At 42.3% G+C, this 17736-nt stretch overlaps 3 protein-coding genes across 6 annotated transcripts; 1 reads left to right on the top strand and 2 right to left on the bottom strand.

Moving 5' to 3' along the window:
- Window positions 1-131: 131 nt before the first annotated feature.
- Window positions 132-10793, top strand: disp2 (dispatched RND transporter family member 2). Its single transcript, XM_028395481.1, has 10 exons — window positions 132-296; window positions 2953-3091; window positions 3314-3588; window positions 3804-3833; window positions 3964-4087; window positions 4730-4845; window positions 5338-5453; window positions 6071-6168; window positions 6367-6525; window positions 7099-10793. Exons 1-10 carry the CDS (start codon window positions 202-204, stop codon window positions 10420-10422), a joined length of 4476 nt encoding a protein of 1491 aa, XP_028251282.1. The 5' UTR covers window positions 132-201; the 3' UTR covers window positions 10423-10793.
- A 1114-nt stretch (window positions 10794-11907) lies between these two features.
- rpusd2 (RNA pseudouridine synthase domain containing 2) lies at window positions 11908-14408 on the bottom strand. Its single transcript, XM_028395482.1, has 3 exons — window positions 13768-14408; window positions 13008-13304; window positions 11908-12907 (listed from the first exon to the last, which is right to left on the bottom strand). Exons 1-3 carry the CDS (start codon window positions 14383-14385, stop codon window positions 12116-12118), a joined length of 1707 nt encoding a protein of 568 aa, XP_028251283.1. The 5' UTR covers window positions 14386-14408; the 3' UTR covers window positions 11908-12115.
- A 351-nt stretch (window positions 14409-14759) lies between these two features.
- pcmtl (l-isoaspartyl protein carboxyl methyltransferase, like) lies at window positions 14760-17708 on the bottom strand. 4 transcript variants are annotated; one of them, XM_028395484.1, is made up of 9 exons: window positions 17628-17708; window positions 17187-17329; window positions 16859-16963; window positions 16685-16716; window positions 16478-16582; window positions 16266-16386; window positions 16097-16182; window positions 15723-15892; window positions 14760-15462 (listed from the first exon to the last, which is right to left on the bottom strand). In XM_028395484.1, exons 2-9 carry the CDS (start codon window positions 17302-17304, stop codon window positions 15450-15452), a joined length of 750 nt encoding a protein of 249 aa, XP_028251285.1. In that variant the 5' UTR covers window positions 17305-17329; window positions 17628-17708; the 3' UTR covers window positions 14760-15449. The 4 variants fall into 4 exon arrangements, with proteins under 4 accessions (XP_028251285.1, XP_028251284.1, XP_028251287.1 ...); XM_028395483.1 differs by having other exon boundaries at window positions 17187-17333; window positions 17628-17702; XM_028395486.1 differs by having other exon boundaries at window positions 17588-17645.
- Between the last annotated feature and the right edge of the window lie 28 nt (window positions 17709-17736).

The raw sequence follows: 17736 nt of genomic DNA, 5'->3' as shown, positions 1-17736 counted from the left end.
GCGCCAATCAGAGCGCAGCTCGGGGCAGATTAACCCAAACAGCCCTGGTGCTGCTTGTAGTAGCAGCCCCAGAAACAAACCCGTACCTCTCATCCTCGTGGACTCAATAAAGGCGGATGGTAGATTAACTGTTTGGTTAACCAGAGCTATAATTACAGGAAATTAGTGATTCCCTAATAAAAAATCCGAATCAGCAGGAGGATGGATGCTTGCTCGAGAATAGGAGAAAGCACGGATGCGATAGTGATGGATGATTCTCCCACAGATGAGAAGGCAATTGAGGAGATTCGTCAGAGGTGGGTTGTTTTTTTCTGGTCTGCGAATTTAACTTAATCAGCAAAGAAAAGAAAATCATATACAGGATATATAATAACAGAGGTGATGCGTTTTCCCCTCGTGGCTGCTGAGAGTATCGCTGAGTCCAGCTGTTTGTGCTGTGCACAACAGGATCAAAAATGCTGTTGTTATTTTTTTATGAAACTACAAGCATTGTTGTTTCAGTAGTGTAGCAGCATTTATTCCTGATTGTGTTGATATGTCTGTACAGCCTCTAAAAAAACAAGATGTCAATGCTGCCAGCTTACTTTTAAGAATTGATGTTCTACTGTATTTGTGTTTTAAAGAAGACCAACTTACCATTATACAGTCAGATTTGTGCTTTCCTCTATGTGTCTGATACAGCAACACAAATCAGGACAGCAGTCAGGGTCTGTGAGATCTGCTCACTGTCATCCTCCTCTCTGGGTCACTGATGTCACACCATCACTCACTTTGTTCTGCACTCAGCACACACAAAAAAAACATGTCTGAGAGACTTCAAACATAGAAGCAGGGCTGAAAACAGCTGAGACCTGCCGCCCTTTGGCTAAGCATAAATTTTTTTGTCTCTCAGAGAAGAATCCTCTCTCAGGTTCTTTTTTTCTCAGGGCATCAAGTCTTTCCCTCTAATAATATTCCAACAGTTCTGGCTTTTTAGGAAGGTTAACAGTTGGTCTTCTGCATACAGAGTGAGCTTTTTGTGCTTTGTGCCTGTGCAGATTCGGGGGTGATTGTCAGTTTAGTAAATGTTTGAAGACATGACATTGACTGGCATCCAGAGAGTTGATGCAAGAGACATGTGCTGCAGAGAGGGAGGGAGACTGAGACCTGAAGGCAGAGGAGGGACGACTGACAGTCTGTAGCCTCACACATATTTAGAGCAAGCTTATAGGTTAATCAGTCTGGACCACATACCATACAGTGTTTTAACTCTTTCTGTCTACTATTATTCATATATTATGGCAGTTATAAGGCATTATTTTCCAGAGTTTACTCAATAAATTGTGCAAAGTTTTGTTTAACCTGCTGCACCTTGCTGTACTTAGACATAAGAGAGCTTTATGACATCAGGGTACCCCGGGAATCAGGAGCAGCTCAGTGACATCTTTCACAATGTATTTTTGCATTCATCCACTGAAATATTGATGGATTCTGCAAATTGCTCCTTTCTCATGTGGTATCACCACCTCTATGAAAAGCATTAGGTTTATACATAAATATCCTTCATCCTGTGGTCAGGAGGGCCTCTGGCAGGCAGAGGTCACACGTTATCTACCAATTAATGTTTCATTCTGAGCTATGGAGCACTGGCTGGAGTTCACTGTGTATAAAATTAGCAGCCACTGTTTATTATGTTTGCTTACACCACATAAATAGGTTACACTAGCTGACAAACATGCAGAGCGGCTGAGCCCATTGTGTGCTATTTATTATTTAGATCATATTACAGGTGCATTGTTCGGTGAGGACAATACTCTGAGGTTCAGTTAGTCACTGAGAGCCACCATTTATCAGCCCCATAATCTCTCTGCTAATGTATACCAGAAATTCAACAGACTCATCATCTGTGCACCTTATTATGGGATCCAAATAAACCTGTGTGAGGTCAATTAGGCTCTGTTGACTTACTCTGTCACCATAGCGACAAGACAGGAAGTTGGAACCAGTCTACTGTGGAAAAACAAGCATGTGGCAGACTGCACAACCCCTTAACCGATTCAACCTGAGCATTGCACATTTGTGTAGTTAGGGGTGTCTGTTGCTTCAGACTAAATAGTAAAAGTTAAAACTAGTAATTGTATGAAATTCCCAAATACACAATTTTGGTACAAAGTAATAAAATCAAATCATAAAATAATATTTTTTTCTAAATGCTTTCTAATGGCTGACCCTAGGCTTGTGCTTTTGTTTATTAAAGTAAGTGAGCAGCTAATTTCATCAAGCTCTTAGCCTCAGTGGTATAATCACCATGTTCACATTCACTGTTTAGCTTGTCAGTGTGCTAGCACTTGTTTTTGATTTCTTCGGCAAATTGTGAATATCTGTTTAACAGTGCATGTCAGTCTGTCCACTGGCAGCTATATTCTAATCTGGACTAAAACTAACTGACCAACATTGCCATCCCTAGAGCTATGCTGCTACTGCATCTAAAAATAGTCTTTTTCTCCAATTCCAGAGAGCTTGCTGTATAAACAAGAAATGAATACATTATAAATCAAGGGAAGCATATCATTACTTGCACCAATCCATTCTATCATTACCCTTGAGTCATCATTCAAACTCATGTTATCTATCTTGGACAGCCATGTTCCCTCTTTAACATGACAAGATGGTGACACCATGTGAAAATAGTCTCTCACTCTCACTCGTTTTCCCACTTTAACAGCCTCCACAGTGTGCTACACAGAAATCCATTCCTTACCTCATTAGTTCAGCTGGATCGCTCCATATTCTCCACTGATTATGCAATGGAGCCAAGCTGAGAAGTACAGTCAAGAATTGGAGCTGTCAGTCACTGATATGGTCACTGTTGCACCATCGAGAACTTTGGCTTCTTGTTGTTGTCCATGTGTCGATCTTTTCTCTGTTCTTACATTTCTTCATATTCCCCCATCTGACCTCTCCTTTCCTCAGTGAGATCCCAGCGGTTTCTCTGTGTCCCCCTGACAGCTCTACGGAGGCCCAGTTGACAGTCATCCAGTCTGAAGGGGAGCTATGTGACAGCTGCAGCAGCCTTGGAAGACCCTCTTCTTCCTTCCAGCTTTATCAACAAGTATGCCTGGGCACTGCCTGTGTGCTGCTCATAATAGATAAAGTATATAAGAAGTCATTAAAATAGGTGCTGCATCTAGGAAGCAGGAGCAAGTGCAGCCATAGTGTCACTCAAAAGACATGAACGTAACAGAAACTTCTATGAATAGAAAATATACTTTTTGGTTAGGGTATATTCATACATATTGTGTGAACACATTATTTTTTTTGCCTTTCTCTTAAGGTCCCTCAGGGTCCTCAAGCTGGTGCCTACGATTCCCCACAGCCTAGAAAATGCCAGCATCAAGAGCCAGTCAAGCCAAACACCTGTCACAACTGTCACCATCCAAACACCACTGTTCCTCATGCTGAAGCTGCAGGTACAGTGGTGAAAGTGGGACACAGCTGTAGCTCTGCCCATCAGACATCACATCATGGAGCAGTGAGATGTCACTGGCTGCACGGGTCAAATGAAAGTGGGGCACAGAAACCAAAGCAGCAACACGTATTGACAGTAAGGTGTGTCCTGGAAAAATAAAACTCTTTGTTTTCTTACTGGTGGTTAATGTTAACATGCAACTACAGAGGGAGGTCAGCTTGGTTTTGCATGAAGACTGAGATTCAGGAGAAAGTCTGTCAACTATCAACCTCACAAACTGTCTCTTAAGGCCACATAAAATTATTAAGTATGGAGTGTTTTTCTATTATTACTAATCATTTTCAATTATTAACAGGGATGGAGGACTCTATTGCATTCTCACAAAGTAAGTACCAACATTCCATTGTCACTTTAAAAGCTCAAAGGCACTACATAACTCTCTTATCTCTATAATAATAATGTTTATTCATTGTCACTGACCATGTATTCCTCTTCTATGGTCTTCTATTCGGTAGCTATTCCCAGGTGTTAGTGGACTATCCGTTAGCGGTCCTACTGGGTTGTGCTTTGCTGCTGTTGGGCTGCTCATTGGCTGGATTCTTCATTGGTTCTCTGCCAGACTTCTCTGACCCACTGCTGGTGATTCTGAAAGACACAAATATACAGACATGCATGGCCCTAACCCTAACACTTCAGAGGAGTAACCACCGATAGTCTGAAATGATGTAAAATCAGGATATACAAACAAAAATACAAAAATGTCTACATTTTAATCCTCCTTTAAATTCCTGTTGTATCTCTACTACTGTATCTCTACTGTCACCTTCTGTCAAACCTACATTACAAACCCCCCCTCACCACCTTAGGCTGAGTGTTAATTACTGTTTCCCTAATGACTCATGATCTCAGCCACATCCATTCACTTCAGTCTCATCTCAGATTCAATGAGCCGCACTGAATTAGATCACACTCTTGTCATCCTAATTAAATACATCTCCTCACCTTTGAGATGCATGCTTACAGGACAAACTCTTATTAAAATTGAAAACGCCAACAATGCACCATTAATGACTAATCTGAAACACATTTACATAAAAATAGAATGTGGTTCTGTTAGTATGATGAGTGTTTTTCTGTTTAAAGATAACATCAAAGAGTTTTTTTTTTTATAGTTGCTTGTGATGCTGATTTGCTCAGTCAGCTGCTGTGACATGCTGATTACCCTCAGCGTCCTCATTGAGTCTCTAACGTTGATCTGTTTTTTGTGCCATCTTCTTGCAGGGCTTTGAGCCACGGGGAACATACATTGGAGTTCGTATGTCCAGCTTGTCTGAGCTACAGCGGAACACAGGCCCAGGGAAAAAACTGTCCCCTTTACCACAGCAGCCCAGTGAAAGGTCAGCACAGAGCTTTAATAGAATGTAGTTTGTAGTATACAACACAGGGAGACTGCAACACTAACCAGTGCATTCAGGTGAATAAGCTGACAAAATGTCTTAAAGTTAAAGCTTGTCATCATATTGATAGACACAGAGAACTATCACTGGTCTCTACCTTTGCTCTCACTTTATGAAGCCTTTCATCATTTAGCATCATTTAGTTTTTGGTTAAACGTTTTACAGCTAAGGAAACTGATGCTTGTCAAACCCAACAGAGGACAAGACGAAATGCTGGACAGCTACAACTGATGTTACAGCATCTTTGCTCTAACCTGGCTCCCTAGCTGTGCAAGCAAAAACAATTTATGTAAATTTTTAAAAATCCATATAATAGTGTCATTTTAAGTCAATATCACCTTTATAAAATAATAAAATAAATATAAATGTATGAGAAATATGTATATAACGAAACTAATATATAACATCCATTTGTGGTTTTATCTGTGCTAGATATGTGGATGCTGTCAGTAAAGACAGCAGCGGGGGCCAGAATGCTGCTAGAGTTCGTAACAAGAGGATACTCGCTAGAGACTCCTCTCTTGACACCTTCCTCTGTAATGCCCCAGGTGGGTTAGTCCTGAACACTTGTAATAAACAAATGCTTTGAACTGTCAACACAACACAACAGTACATTTACAACTGTTGGGAGGGAGCCTAAATATTCTGGCACCAGCATGTAGCAGTTTTAGAAAATGCCATTTTTAAAAAAAGTAAGAATTTAACTGTATGTTAACACTGAAAAGAGTGATCAGCAAATCTGAAATGTACAAAAATGATGAGGTAACCTATTACTGAAATGCATTTACAAAAAAAATGACTGAAAGCTGTGAATAATATAGCTTAAGTTCAAAGGAATCAGTTTGTTTAGTGCTTTTCATTTGAAAGGTTACCCCAGATTTTCCTCCTTAAGCTCTGCTTTGAAATACTCAGCTTTCAGATCAAAGACAGTTTCTGTTTCCCCAATGAAATACATAAAGCCCCCTATAGATTTACTAGCAGTTCCAAGGCTTGCATTTTTTATTGAAGCCTAATTCCTGTTTGTCTCTACATGAAATATGTCTGTAGTTCTATGAATTCGTACCTCCAAACACAGTTCTGAACAAGACTTTTATGCAATTTCTGACAAACTGGTGATTCACTACATTCTTCATATATGTCGAATCCATCCGTCTGTCTCATGCAGGCGAGCGTTTGGCTCAGCTGGTGTTCCGAACAGAAAACTCAGCCAGTCTCTGGAGCCTGAAGGCGATCCATGCCATGTGTGAGATGGAACAATCCAGGGTTCGCTCTGATCTACTCACTCATTTATCTCAACTTTGCTTCATGTCTTTAGTCTCCTTCTATTGTTCAATGCAGTGACTGTATTCCACTTTTGAACAAAAACACTGTACATTATCTTATGAAAAATTAAGCCATTTTTTGTGAATGTGTTTTAAAACTGGGCCTGTGTTCAAAAAACCTCTCCCCTGTCTGACTCAGATTCGCTCCCAGGCCCAGTTCCAGGACTTGTGCCAACAGCATGTGAGGGTGGAGGCGGAGGGAACATCCAGGAGCGGCTGTTGTCCGAGCTGGTCTCTGGGGAATTACTTGGCAGTTCTCACTAATGCCTCCTGCTGCCTCAACCTCACCTCACAGCAAGTACTGTACTGATGGTTTATGACATTGTAATTCTTCTAAGTAGTAGAATTAAACAGAAACATGGATTGCAGCTAGATGATAGTTTGGTGCCTTTTTTTCAGTGCAATGCTGTGTTGGTTGGTGAAGTTAAATGTAAATGCAGGCACAAAATATTCCCTTTTCCCATTCAACCAGAAGTAGAACATGTTTAGGAATCAAAGGACAGCAACTGCAAAGAACATCCCAGAGGCAGCTGAGAAAGCTTCACTGATTATGGATCAGTAGAGGGGCTTTGCGGTATAGTGGGCCACAAGACGGGAACTGATCACAACCGGCTAGAACGACATGTCCACGTGTAGCACATCAGGTGTATTTTAAATCAGTCAGTTAACTTTGAAGAGACATCAAAACAAAAGTGTATTCATGTCACAGATTGTAAAGGGAAGCAGGTTCACCTCTTCCAAAGCTCAACACATTATAAGCCATGCAAAAAATGAAGTGTACAACTATTTCCCTTCTGTGGACAATAGTTTTATGAAAATAATATCAACCTAAAATACAGTGTGTATTTCCATTTTACTTCTGTCACACCAGGTCTCTGAGTCTCTGAACCTCCTCCGGAAATGTGCTCTGTACTATCATGAAGGACAACTGGTGGAAGCCTGCACAGAGAGACCCAAACATGGCAGCTGTTCCTCTGTACCCTCCCGCTGCAAACAATCTCGGGTGGTGTTCCAGATCCTGCACTTCCTAGTTGACAAAGACTTCCTTGGTCCACAGACTGTTGAATACCAAATCCCAACGCTGAAGTACAGCCTTCTGTTCCTGCCCGTCGAGAAAGGACAGCACATGATGGAGATATATATGAACAGTCTTGAAGGGAAGGAGTTGACCAACAATAATACAACTATTACAGGCATAGACTTTGGCATCAAGCAGACCCTGTTCAAGTATTACCTGGCAAGAGACTCTGTATACCCTGTCCTAGCTGTTGTATCTCTTCTTTTCACTATGGCTCTATATCTCCACTCTGTCTTCATTGTAGCATTATCTGTTTTAGCAGTCACAGGCTCCCTTCTGTCCTCTTATTTTTTCTACAAAGTAGCTTTTCGTCTGACTTTCTTTCCTATGGTCAACCTCTTTGCAGCTTTCATCCTCTTGGGAAGTTGTTCCAATCAGGTTTTTGTCTTCGCTGATTTCTGGAATCTCCAGCTAACCCAGCACCCCTCAGTCTCTCTGGAGAAGAGAGTAAACAGGGCTTTGCAGGAAGTTGGATATTTAATTTTAGCATCTGGGTTGACCTCCAGTGCAACATTTTTCTCTGGTTATCTCAGCAGCATCACAGCAATCAGATGTTTCTCTGTTTACCTTGGGACTTCCTCTTTGATCAGCTCACTCTTTGCATTAGTGTGGCTGCCGTGCTCTTTTATTCTGCGTGAGCGCTACACAAAAACGTCCTCTGCATCTGTAGCAGTGCAGGGATGGAAACCCTGCTGCTCAAAAAAGACAGGCGGCTTCTGGGATACAAGCTCACGCAAGAGGTGCCTCTTTCGTCTAGGGCAGAAGATGAGAGAATTAAAGCGAGGTTTCACTGACACATCTAATTTATTATTTCTGAAAATCCTGCCTTGTGGAGTGGTAAAGTTTAGATACATCTGGGTGTGCTGGTTTGCAGTTCTCGCTGCTGGGGGCACCTACATGTCCTGCATTGACCCGGGCATGAAGCTGCCCACTCTGGATAGCAGGATTACACAGCTCTTCCGGTCCAGTCATACATTTGAGCGGTATGATGCAGAGTACCGTCACATGTTTATGTTTGAGAGACAAAGGAATGGAGAGGATAAGCCTTTTACATTGATGCTTGTTTGGGGTGTCAAACCAACTGATAATGGGGATCACTTTAACCCAAGAAGCAATGGCTCTTTAGTTCTTGACCCAGACTTTAACATGAGCCGACCTGATGCTCAGGTTTGGTTGAGGGATCTTTGCGGACGAGTTCAGAACCAAAGCTTTTATTCTCCTCCATCACCTGAGGATAAAGACATGACAACAGACAATATCTGTCTGGTGGAGCAGTTAATAAACTGGGTGTCTGTCAGAAGGTGCTCAGAGAGTGATGACGCCCTTCATTTCTGCTGTAACGACATCCCCTTCCCCTACCCTCCCAGTGTTTTTGAGAACTGCCTCCGTATGATGCTGGAGGAGAGGTATGCTGAGGGCCATCTGGCACACAGTGGAAGCCTCTACTTCCAGCCAGATGGCAGGGTCGCTGCCCTCGTGTTGGCATTCAAAACCACATACCTCTACAGCTTCAACTTCAGCAGAACTAGTGTTTTCTACAGAGAATTTCTGACATGGTTTAACAGAGAAATATCAGGAGCACCACAAGGGCTGGCGAATGGCTGGTTCATCAGTCAGCTGTCTCTTTTTGATCTACAACAGTCGTTAAGCTCTGAGACTCTGGTGGTGGCTGGTTTTTCGGTAGCAATCACATTTGTTTTGCTTCTTTTAACCACATGGAATATTCCCCTGAGCATTTATGGCACCGTAGCTGTCGGAGGCAGCGTGTTTGTCACCATTGGCCTCCTGGTTCTTCTTGAGTGGCAGCTGAGTGGCATCGAGGCCCTGTTCATATCATCGGCTGCAGGCTTGTCTGTGGACTTTATTGCTAACTACTGCATATCTTACAGCCTAGCTCCCCATTCAGACAAAATAGGGAAAGTAGCACACTCTACTAAAAAAATGGGATGTCCAGTAGCAATAGTTTCAGGTGCATTCTTTTCCATGGGGATCATCATGCTACCTGCCACAGCCTTGGTGTTTAGAAAGCTTGGGATTTTCCTATTTTTGGTCAAATGTGTAGCATGTGGATTTGCAACTTTCTTTTTCCAGTCCCTGTGCTGTTTCTTTGGACCCCAGAAAAACTGCGGAACAATCACACTACCATGCTTTTCAGAAAAGTCAGACGGCACCCTGCCCACTTGTCCTGAGCCTGGTTCATCATCAGCTTCAGCTGCTAACGGGGCTTTTGGCAGATCTAGAATGAGGAGGAGTTATGAGAAAGAAGCCGGTGGTTACCTCTACCCGAACCACCAGCGTCAGCACAGACAGAAGCAAACAGGGACAGGGGGTAGTGGGGACCGCGGGCCAGAACAGTATGAGCTACAGCCATTGGCTTATCGGCTGAGTGACAGCTTTGAGAACAGCACCTGCACCAGTAAACTGTCCAACCGACCCTCTGTGCTCTCTGATGAGATTGAGTACTGCAGGGGAGATGTGGGCAGGAACAGCATGGACAGAGACAGTGAGGAGATGTGCAGTCGTCAACATAAGATCTGCCAGCCACCACCAGCCCTCCAAACCTCCTCTCCTTATAAAGAAAACACCCTACGTCCCACAGGCATGGCACAAGACGATGTAGCTAAGGACAAGCTGCTGTGTAGAACCTGCAGAGGTCAGTCTATAGGGGTGAAGCACTGGAGCAACACATCCTTCTCCTCCTCTTCAAGCATAGAAGAGACCATCATCAGCCACACGCTGGAGACCACAGACCAGCCGTCTCTCTGCAAAGACAGCACGACAGAGGAGAGTCACAGCCACTGTAAAGGTCACCTGTTCTCCCAGTCTCATAGCTCCTGTGAGGGTCTGGAGGACTCCTGCGAAACGTGCCTCAGTGACATTGAACCAGGGCCTTCAAATGCACAGCAACAGGATGAAAAAACAGAGGTTGAGTTACAACCAGGACACCTCAATGGGAAGAGAGATACGCTTCGTCTCTCACTGAAAGAAACGGTGTATGAGACGTGTGGTAAAGGTCGCACCAGCCAGAGTGAAGAAGTGGTCATAATACCAAACAGTAAGCCAGACTTACCGGATGTTTGGATAAGGAGAGATGGACAACGGGAGGATACATGTTGAGCAAAGTGGAAGGAATCCGTGCAAACACTGTGCATTAATTTCGCTAAGTTTGTCATATAAGTAAAAAAATCACTGTACTACATAAGCATATAAAAAATACAAAAGAAACATACACTGTTACATTTATACTCAAAAGGAATATAAGCCAACAGCAAATGTAACATGTGACAGCATGTTTGTCTGATGTTGCTGTTAGGATTGTTTCCATGTTTGTTACAAAGAAAGAGCATGAGTGTTTCTTCAGCAAAGAGGTCAATCAGCGCATGACATCACAAGAATGTGAAGCCTTCCATTCAGTCACAATATTTCACGCTTTATGCTGCAGTGTGTCAGCAACACAAAAATCATCAAGTCCTGCACCTGCTGCCTGCAGAAATTACTTTGTGCCTGGAACTTTTTTAAACTTCTGAATCTGTACACTGTACACAGACTGAATACATGCAAACACGTTGTGTGCACTTGCCAGCCTTTTTTCCATGCTGGAATAGATCATAATGAGCCATACACTCACGAACAGCTAAGATATACACACAGAGAGCTGCCATGTGTGTGCCTGTGTGCAGTGCCACGACACATCCAGTGTATACATATGAATCATTGTCAAAGCAAGACAGGCAAACAGCTTCTTCTCGACCTATTTTCACACTCGGCTGTGGTGAAATGTACAGTATGTCCTTTGTGTAGAAAATCAAAAACCTACAGTTTGAGTCATTTATTGTGTCAAGGCTTGCTTTTAGTGTTTCACTGTCAAATTAAAAGCCATGTTTTTTATTTGTGCGTCAGTGCCAAAAACGTAGGTTTACTTATGTACTGATTTTAAAAGGGTTTTTAATCCAGATATAACTCTGCAAGGGGGTTTAAACACATGGATGTCAGCATATGCCTTTCCCTTTGTAAAGAAGCAGGGGCTGTAATTTCTATTCCCAACACCATAATTGTACCATCACAAGCCACGGCATCAACAGCTAATAATTAGCCTACAGACGGCCTCTATCCACACCCTGCCCAACAGCTGATGTCAAATCAGGTGGTTCTTTGTAACAAATGACAGTATTTATGACATGAGCAGCATGTACCCAATGTCTTTCAGCAACTGTTTCCTCAACTGAAACTCTGTGTTTTGTGGAGTCTTGTTTATGGTCCTTGATATAATGGTGTTTAAGTCTAAAACAAAGAGATGCAATGATAGTTCAGCCCCCAGACATTGTCAAGATTTATAGTAAACATGCCTATGAGCAGGGTTATTTGTCAAGTTTTCTCATTGTAATGAGTGTTTGCTTTTGACATCCTGACTGTATAATAACACAACTTCAATGAGCCTTCACTTTAAGACTACTCAGCAGAATAACCCGCCTTACAGAAGAATGAATTCACTCACATGCTTTCTTTTAAACTGAAACGGTCAGCACCACTTTTATTTACAGCTGTCAAGGTTGTCACTTTTTTCACAAATCTGAAATAAAAGAAAACCTTTATTTTCCTGGAGAGTGGCTTTTCATTTATTTCAAAATCTTTGTTGTACCAGGAAGAATACAATGAAATAAAACATCCAGCAACATAAAAAAAGAATAAATGCATTTCATGATTGAAGCAGTAAAATTATTTTTTATACTCCCTTCAGAGAGTTTTTTGAACTGCAGACAGAAAATCAAAAAGCTTTAAATCAAACCTATAAAAGGATTTTGGGTCAGTTCTAATCAGCTTCGACCCAGTCCTCTTTGGCCCAGTCTGGTAAACATGTGGAATACTCAAAATCTGGTCCTTTGTAGCGTAAAGCGTGGAGATACATGATGAGCTCCTTCTCTGTGGGATCTGGCCGCACTAGTTTACATTCACTACACAGGTGGTCTTGAGTCCCTGTAGGAGTTTTTTGAAGCGAGTCAGCTGCTTGATTTCCATTTGATGTGGTTGGTAGAGGGTCCTGTGGATCTTTCAGTGTGGTGTTATTAGTGTTCTCTGTCTTATTGTCACCACCACTTTGTGTCTCAGAGCGTTCTGCACTCTTGTCGGGTTGTTGAAAGGTACAATCTGATGTGTCCTTCTTATCAGCTGTCTTGTTTTTCTCTTCCTCCTGTGCCACACCAATGCAGTCATCTGTGATGTCCAGAAGGTGCAGACTTTCCTGAGAGCGATGTTCTTCTACCAGAGCGTGCAACAGCTCCTCATCAGTTTTCCCCACATTTCCCCCCTTCCCCCTGTGAGGGCCCCAGGCTGAGGACCCATAGATAGGATCATTGAGGATTGGAAAGCCCAGGTACTGAAGGTGGACTCTGATCTGGTGTGTACGGCCAGTGAGGGGTAAACAGCGGACCACGCTTGTTTTTCCGTTAAAACTAAGCCTCTGAAAAACTGTGCGGCACTCCTTTCCCTTTGGGTCCACTCGGCAAAGACCGATTTTAAAGGAAACAACCAGGATGGGTTCCTCACATATCAACTCACCCTCTGGGAATTCCCCATCCACACGACACACATACTCCTTTTCAAGCTGGAAAATGAAAACAGACCAAATTTTAAGACCTCTGATTTATTCATATCAGTGTGAATAAACCTGTGTGCTCTGTAAGTCCAAACCATCCTGAACATACCTGTCTGTCCCGCACCATCTGGTCCAATTTTTGTGACATTTCCAGTGTCCTGGCAAACAACAGGACTCCAGAGGTGAGCCGGTCTAGCCTGTGGACTGTGTGAAGCTCTGAAATGCCCAGCTCTTTTCCCAGAATGAAAATCACCGTGTTGTGACGGAAACGACCACATGGGTGGACAGGGATGGAGGCAGGCTTGTCGACCACAAGCACTTCTCCATCATCCACCAGGACCTCCAGAGGCCTGCCGACAACAGGTGGCTCATGGCGGTGCACGGTGTTCCTCATATGGTCATTATTCTGCGTATGTGTGTGCAAACAACTATCAAAACTTTTTTCCACTCAGTAAAATTTTGACACAAGTATACTGACTGATATATTCTATGCTCTGAAATCTTCAAGTCCCGTCCTCAAAACAGTATTAGTATATAAAATAGTATTGTATTAAACACTGAATGAACAAAAGTAAGATGATAACATGAGCTGGTAATGTCGAGATAATTGCTCTGTTGTGTGGCACAATAAATATTTTCATTATTTCAAAACCTATAATAAAGAAAAGGCAAAGGCCTTAATTTAGAAGGATAAAATTACATGCTGACATGCTACATAGGATATGCTTCTACACTGCGTCAGCACATCTGTTTACATCCATGTTACATGTGGTTGACGCCTAAATAACGTAGAAACTGATATAACTCTAATCCAAATTCTGACGTTAACTATGCATAATATGAACTCCATATGAAATGATGTCACTGACCCTAAGCACCACAGACAGGTCCTCCACAGGAGTCTCGTTGAGCCGGATCCGTCCCTCCTTGGCTGCCTTCTGGTAATACTCTATAGACTCTGCTCTGAACTCGCTCTTAAACACGTCCAGAAGAGTCTTTCCAATCCACCGACCTTTGCAGTAAGTTTTAAAGTCAAAGTAATAGGGGTACACCTTACGAAGCCCACCTTCGAAGTAGTAGGATGTCTCCTTGAAGTGCTCTTCGCTAAAGCTGACACCCGGGTTGCGTTTCTGAGGTGGAGGGATGTATCTCTCGCCTGGACGGAGTTTCTTCCCTCCCGCTCCTCTCCGCCTTTTCCCACGGCCACTTGCCACCGGTTCGTCCGGCTGGTCGTTTTTGCGTTTGCCTCTTTCTGCTGGCTCTGCAGCCATGGTTTCCTTTTCTGACACCGGAGTGTTTACGTCTGCCGGTGCGGCAGCTGTGTGCTCCATCGCCGTGCTGCTCTGTTTGTGCCACCGAGGAATAAAAGGGCGTCTCAAAAAGCGATTTACGCTTTGAGACGAAACAAAGGGAGCAACACGACAACCAACTTCAGTTTGTCCTGAACACAGAGACAGCAAACCTCTGACCAACACACTCACGTGCATTGCGTTGTAGCTAACTAGATAGAGGTCCTTCACCCTACAGGCGCACCGTGATGACGTCAATGTGTAGTAGTAGTGTAGTTAAAACCGTAAAATAACCTGTTTTTTAACCCCCTCCCTACAAACGGATATCTGCAGTGTGCGTGTATGTGACATATTTTCTCCTCTTCGTGATATATATATATATATATATATATATATATATATATATATATATATATATATATATATATATATATATATATATATATATATATATATATCTATAGTCACAGTCTACTACCTTTTTCCTTTTATATTCAAGTCCAGTATAACAAAACAATGAATTTGCCAATAATGGTAACAGTTTTCAGTGGAAAATGAAAATAACAGTTTCATTAATTTAGTGAGTTTTATTTATGAATTTCTTGTGTAGACTTAGTTACAGTACTTGTATAGTTTAAAAATGCCTTATTTTGGCACACCTCTCCATCTGCTCTACAGTTACTGTGTCAAACATACACATATTGTACAAATAAACAGTATGCATTAGAATGCTTCTTACCATAAAATATACATTACTTTGTTAAATGTAATGGTTATTAAAATTCCTTGGCGTGCACTTGTGTCTTTATGCATTACTCCAAATGTAAGCACAGCATTTCCATGATCACACACAAATTTAACATTTATTTCATACAGCATCTCTGACAACACATACTGATGCCTTTCAAAGCTTAACTGCAAATACAGCATGTATCTGCCAAACTTCACAACTTTACCCAAAAATAATGCTATGTACTATTGCTTGTTGTTGTCATCCAACATATTAACATCACTCTCGGACTACAGGAACTTTGGTAATCAGTAGATCAGTGGTCACTTATTTAGTCACTCATTGTTTTAGCTTTCTAGGAAGACAATCTGGCCAAGCAAACAGAGCAAGATCCTTCTTGTATGTTGCTAGGTGACGACCCAGCAGACCAGGACGTCATTAAGACAGGAGCTCAGTGAAATTGTAAGGAGTGCTACAAGGACCCGGAGATGCAGCACCAACGCCACCTCCTGCAGGGGCAACCACACTGCAGTCAGAGCTCACCTCTGGGGAGAGAAGGAGGAATAGTAGGTATATATTTCTTCAGAAGGGTGAAGCAAGGCAACTGGACTTGTAGAATTTTCTTGGAGACGTTTCGCTGCTCATCCAAGCAGCTTCATTAGTCAAGAAGATTCTACAAGTCCAGTTGCCTTGCTTCAACCTTCTGAGTGAGAATGACCTGGATGACTGAGAATCTTCATCAACACAGGTATATGTATCTGCTAATTTTGGTTTAAAAAAGAGACATTACAAGGTGTCTTCTTACCCGGGCCACTGTCGCCTCTTGTCAGTTAGAGGCACATAAACTACTCCCATCAAAGCTTTCTTGAGGAAGGTACCATCACTCTGCCGATCGTACTGCTCCAGCACCTGACTGCCACCATCAGGGCCCACCGGCAGAACCAGCCGTCCACCTGGCTTCAGCTGCTCCAAGAGCTTCATAAAGAGAAAGAGAAACAGAATTTCAGATGTGGTGATTCAAACATAAAGGTAACACAGTCAGTAATCTATAGGTTAAAATATTTTTTTATAAATGTGCTTAAAGAACTTAATAAAGATATTTAAGAGATTGTGTAACAACTAATGCAGCTTGTACTTTGAAAAGTGCTGAATGAGTGCATGACTCAGACTTGTCCTTACAGCCTTAGGAACAGTAGCTGCAGCTGCACCAACATGAATGGCATCATACGGCGCTCCATCTGGGTAGCCAAGTCTTCCGTCTCCCACTATGGACAAATATGATGTTATATATCACTGTACAATTTAAACATGTTCAAAAGAAGCATGAAGCATGAATCTTCTTACGTACCCACAAGTGTGACACGTCCAGAAGACAGCAATTCAGGATCATCAGCTTGCACATTTTTTATTGACAGCTGAACAAGTTCATCAATGTGCTCAATGCCAACTACTCTCCCACTAGGCCCTGTCTAAAACAGAAACATTCATTAGTCATATAAACTGTGCCAATTCATTAAAAAAAATGTTCCAAAAGAAAAAACATGTTTATATAGAACTTACCATTCTTGCAAAGCAGGCAGTGAGATATCCACTTCCTGATCCTACATCCAGTGCAGATGCCCCTTCAGTAAGTTTGTCACTTAATAGCTCCAAAGCATGAGCATGCTGTTAGGTAAGGTCAACAATCAAACTTCTTGTTTTTGTTTTATTTTTTTTTCATCTCACCAACAAGGTAATACAGTTTAGTGTTTACTGTTTGTTACTTACCATGTGTGGTGCACTGATGGTCGCCCTGTAGCCTGTGGTAAGATTATATATCATAACACAGTCACAGCCTGCAACTCACGGCACAGCTTACTCCACGACACATTTAACTAACTAACAAATTGTTTTCATATCGATAATAAGGGACAACCATGTTTCTCAAGTGTGATTGAGTACCTATGGACTGAGGAGAATCTGCATAAGGATAGTCTCTGGAATAAATGCCTCTATCAGTAGCCACCATGGCTTCGAAAACTCTGTCACTGCGGATCACTCCATGATCTGTAGAAAAGCAAAAACACTCAATTTCAATGACAAAAGAGAAAGTGTACAGCATGTGGTACCACAGTCTGTTAGACTGTTCCCTCTCTCTTTCCCCTTTATTTGAATCTAGCTTAAACCCCTAACCCCGTCAGTTATTTCAGTATAATATATATATATATATATATCTAAAATGCATCAACACGGCAGCCAAAGGTGACAGCCCTCGACAGCAGCTTATTACCCCTCAGCCTGCTGATCAGCTCTGGCTGTGTTTTGCCACTGGACATCCACGCCATGGTCCGGGACAGCAGCACACCCATAGGGACTGCCACTACTGCCAGGCGCAACGCCGCTCGCATCCTACACTGGAGCTCCAGTGCAATCCTGACTACGTGACATACAGACATAATGTTAGCCATAGTTGTACCCAATTTCAGTGTGGCAATGAAGAAGACAGGTTAGATCATTTCCAACCTACAGAGCTGGAAGTAGCGGTGCAAATTATTCATATATTACACCCAACTTGATAGTTACATAGCAAGCTAATGAAGCTTTATAGTAATTCATAACAGGTTAATGTTACACGATACGCAGAAAATATCATTTATAACTAGTGTCGTGCTTTGAATCTTAAATACTTACAAATGAAATAATTAAACAGAGGTCAGTAGAGCTTGTTTACCTTGGTTGTTGTTCGCCCCCGACACTTCGCTTCACTTCCTCCTCTCCTCAGTCAGACAGTATCCAGCCAATCAGACGCTGTGTTTTCCACGTGAATTCACGGCTGCCCA

Source organism: Parambassis ranga, chromosome 22, assembly GCF_900634625.1.
Source record: "Parambassis ranga chromosome 22, fParRan2.1, whole genome shotgun sequence".
Lineage (NCBI taxonomy): Eukaryota > Metazoa > Chordata > Actinopteri > Ambassidae > Parambassis > Parambassis ranga.
The sequence above is the reverse complement of the archived record's forward strand: the minus strand, read 5'-3'. Positions and strand labels throughout refer to the sequence as shown.

Coding starts and splice junctions, on each gene's coding strand:
- disp2 (XM_028395481.1), top strand. CDS start 202: ATGGATGCTTGCTCGAGAATAGGAGAAAGCACGGATGCGATAGTGATG. Junction 3,589..3,803: donor CAACACGTATTGACAGTAAG/GTGTGTCCTGGA, acceptor AATTATTAACAG/GGATGGAGGACTCTATTGCA. Junction 4,846..5,337: donor CCACAGCAGCCCAGTGAAAG/GTCAGCACAGAG, acceptor TATCTGTGCTAG/ATATGTGGATGCTGTCAGTA.
- rpusd2 (XM_028395482.1), bottom strand. CDS start 14,385: ATGCACGTGAGTGTGTTGGTCAGAGGTTTGCTGTCTCTGTGTTCAGGA. Junction 13,305..13,767: donor ACCTGTCTGTGGTGCTTAGG/GTCAGTGACATC, acceptor ACACATACGCAG/AATAATGACCATATGAGGAA. Junction 12,908..13,007: donor AGATGGTGCGGGACAGACAG/GTATGTTCAGGA, acceptor TTCATTTTCCAG/CTTGAAAAGGAGTATGTGTG.
- pcmtl (XM_028395484.1), bottom strand. CDS start 17,304: ATGCGAGCGGCGTTGCGCCTGGCAGTAGTGGCAGTCCCTATGGGTGTG. Junction 16,583..16,684: donor CCATCAGTGCACCACACATG/GTAAGTAACAAA, acceptor CTTACCTAACAG/CATGCTCATGCTTTGGAGCT. Junction 15,893..16,096: donor CAGCTACTGTTCCTAAGGCT/GTAAGGACAAGT, acceptor CTCTTTATGAAG/CTCTTGGAGCAGCTGAAGCC.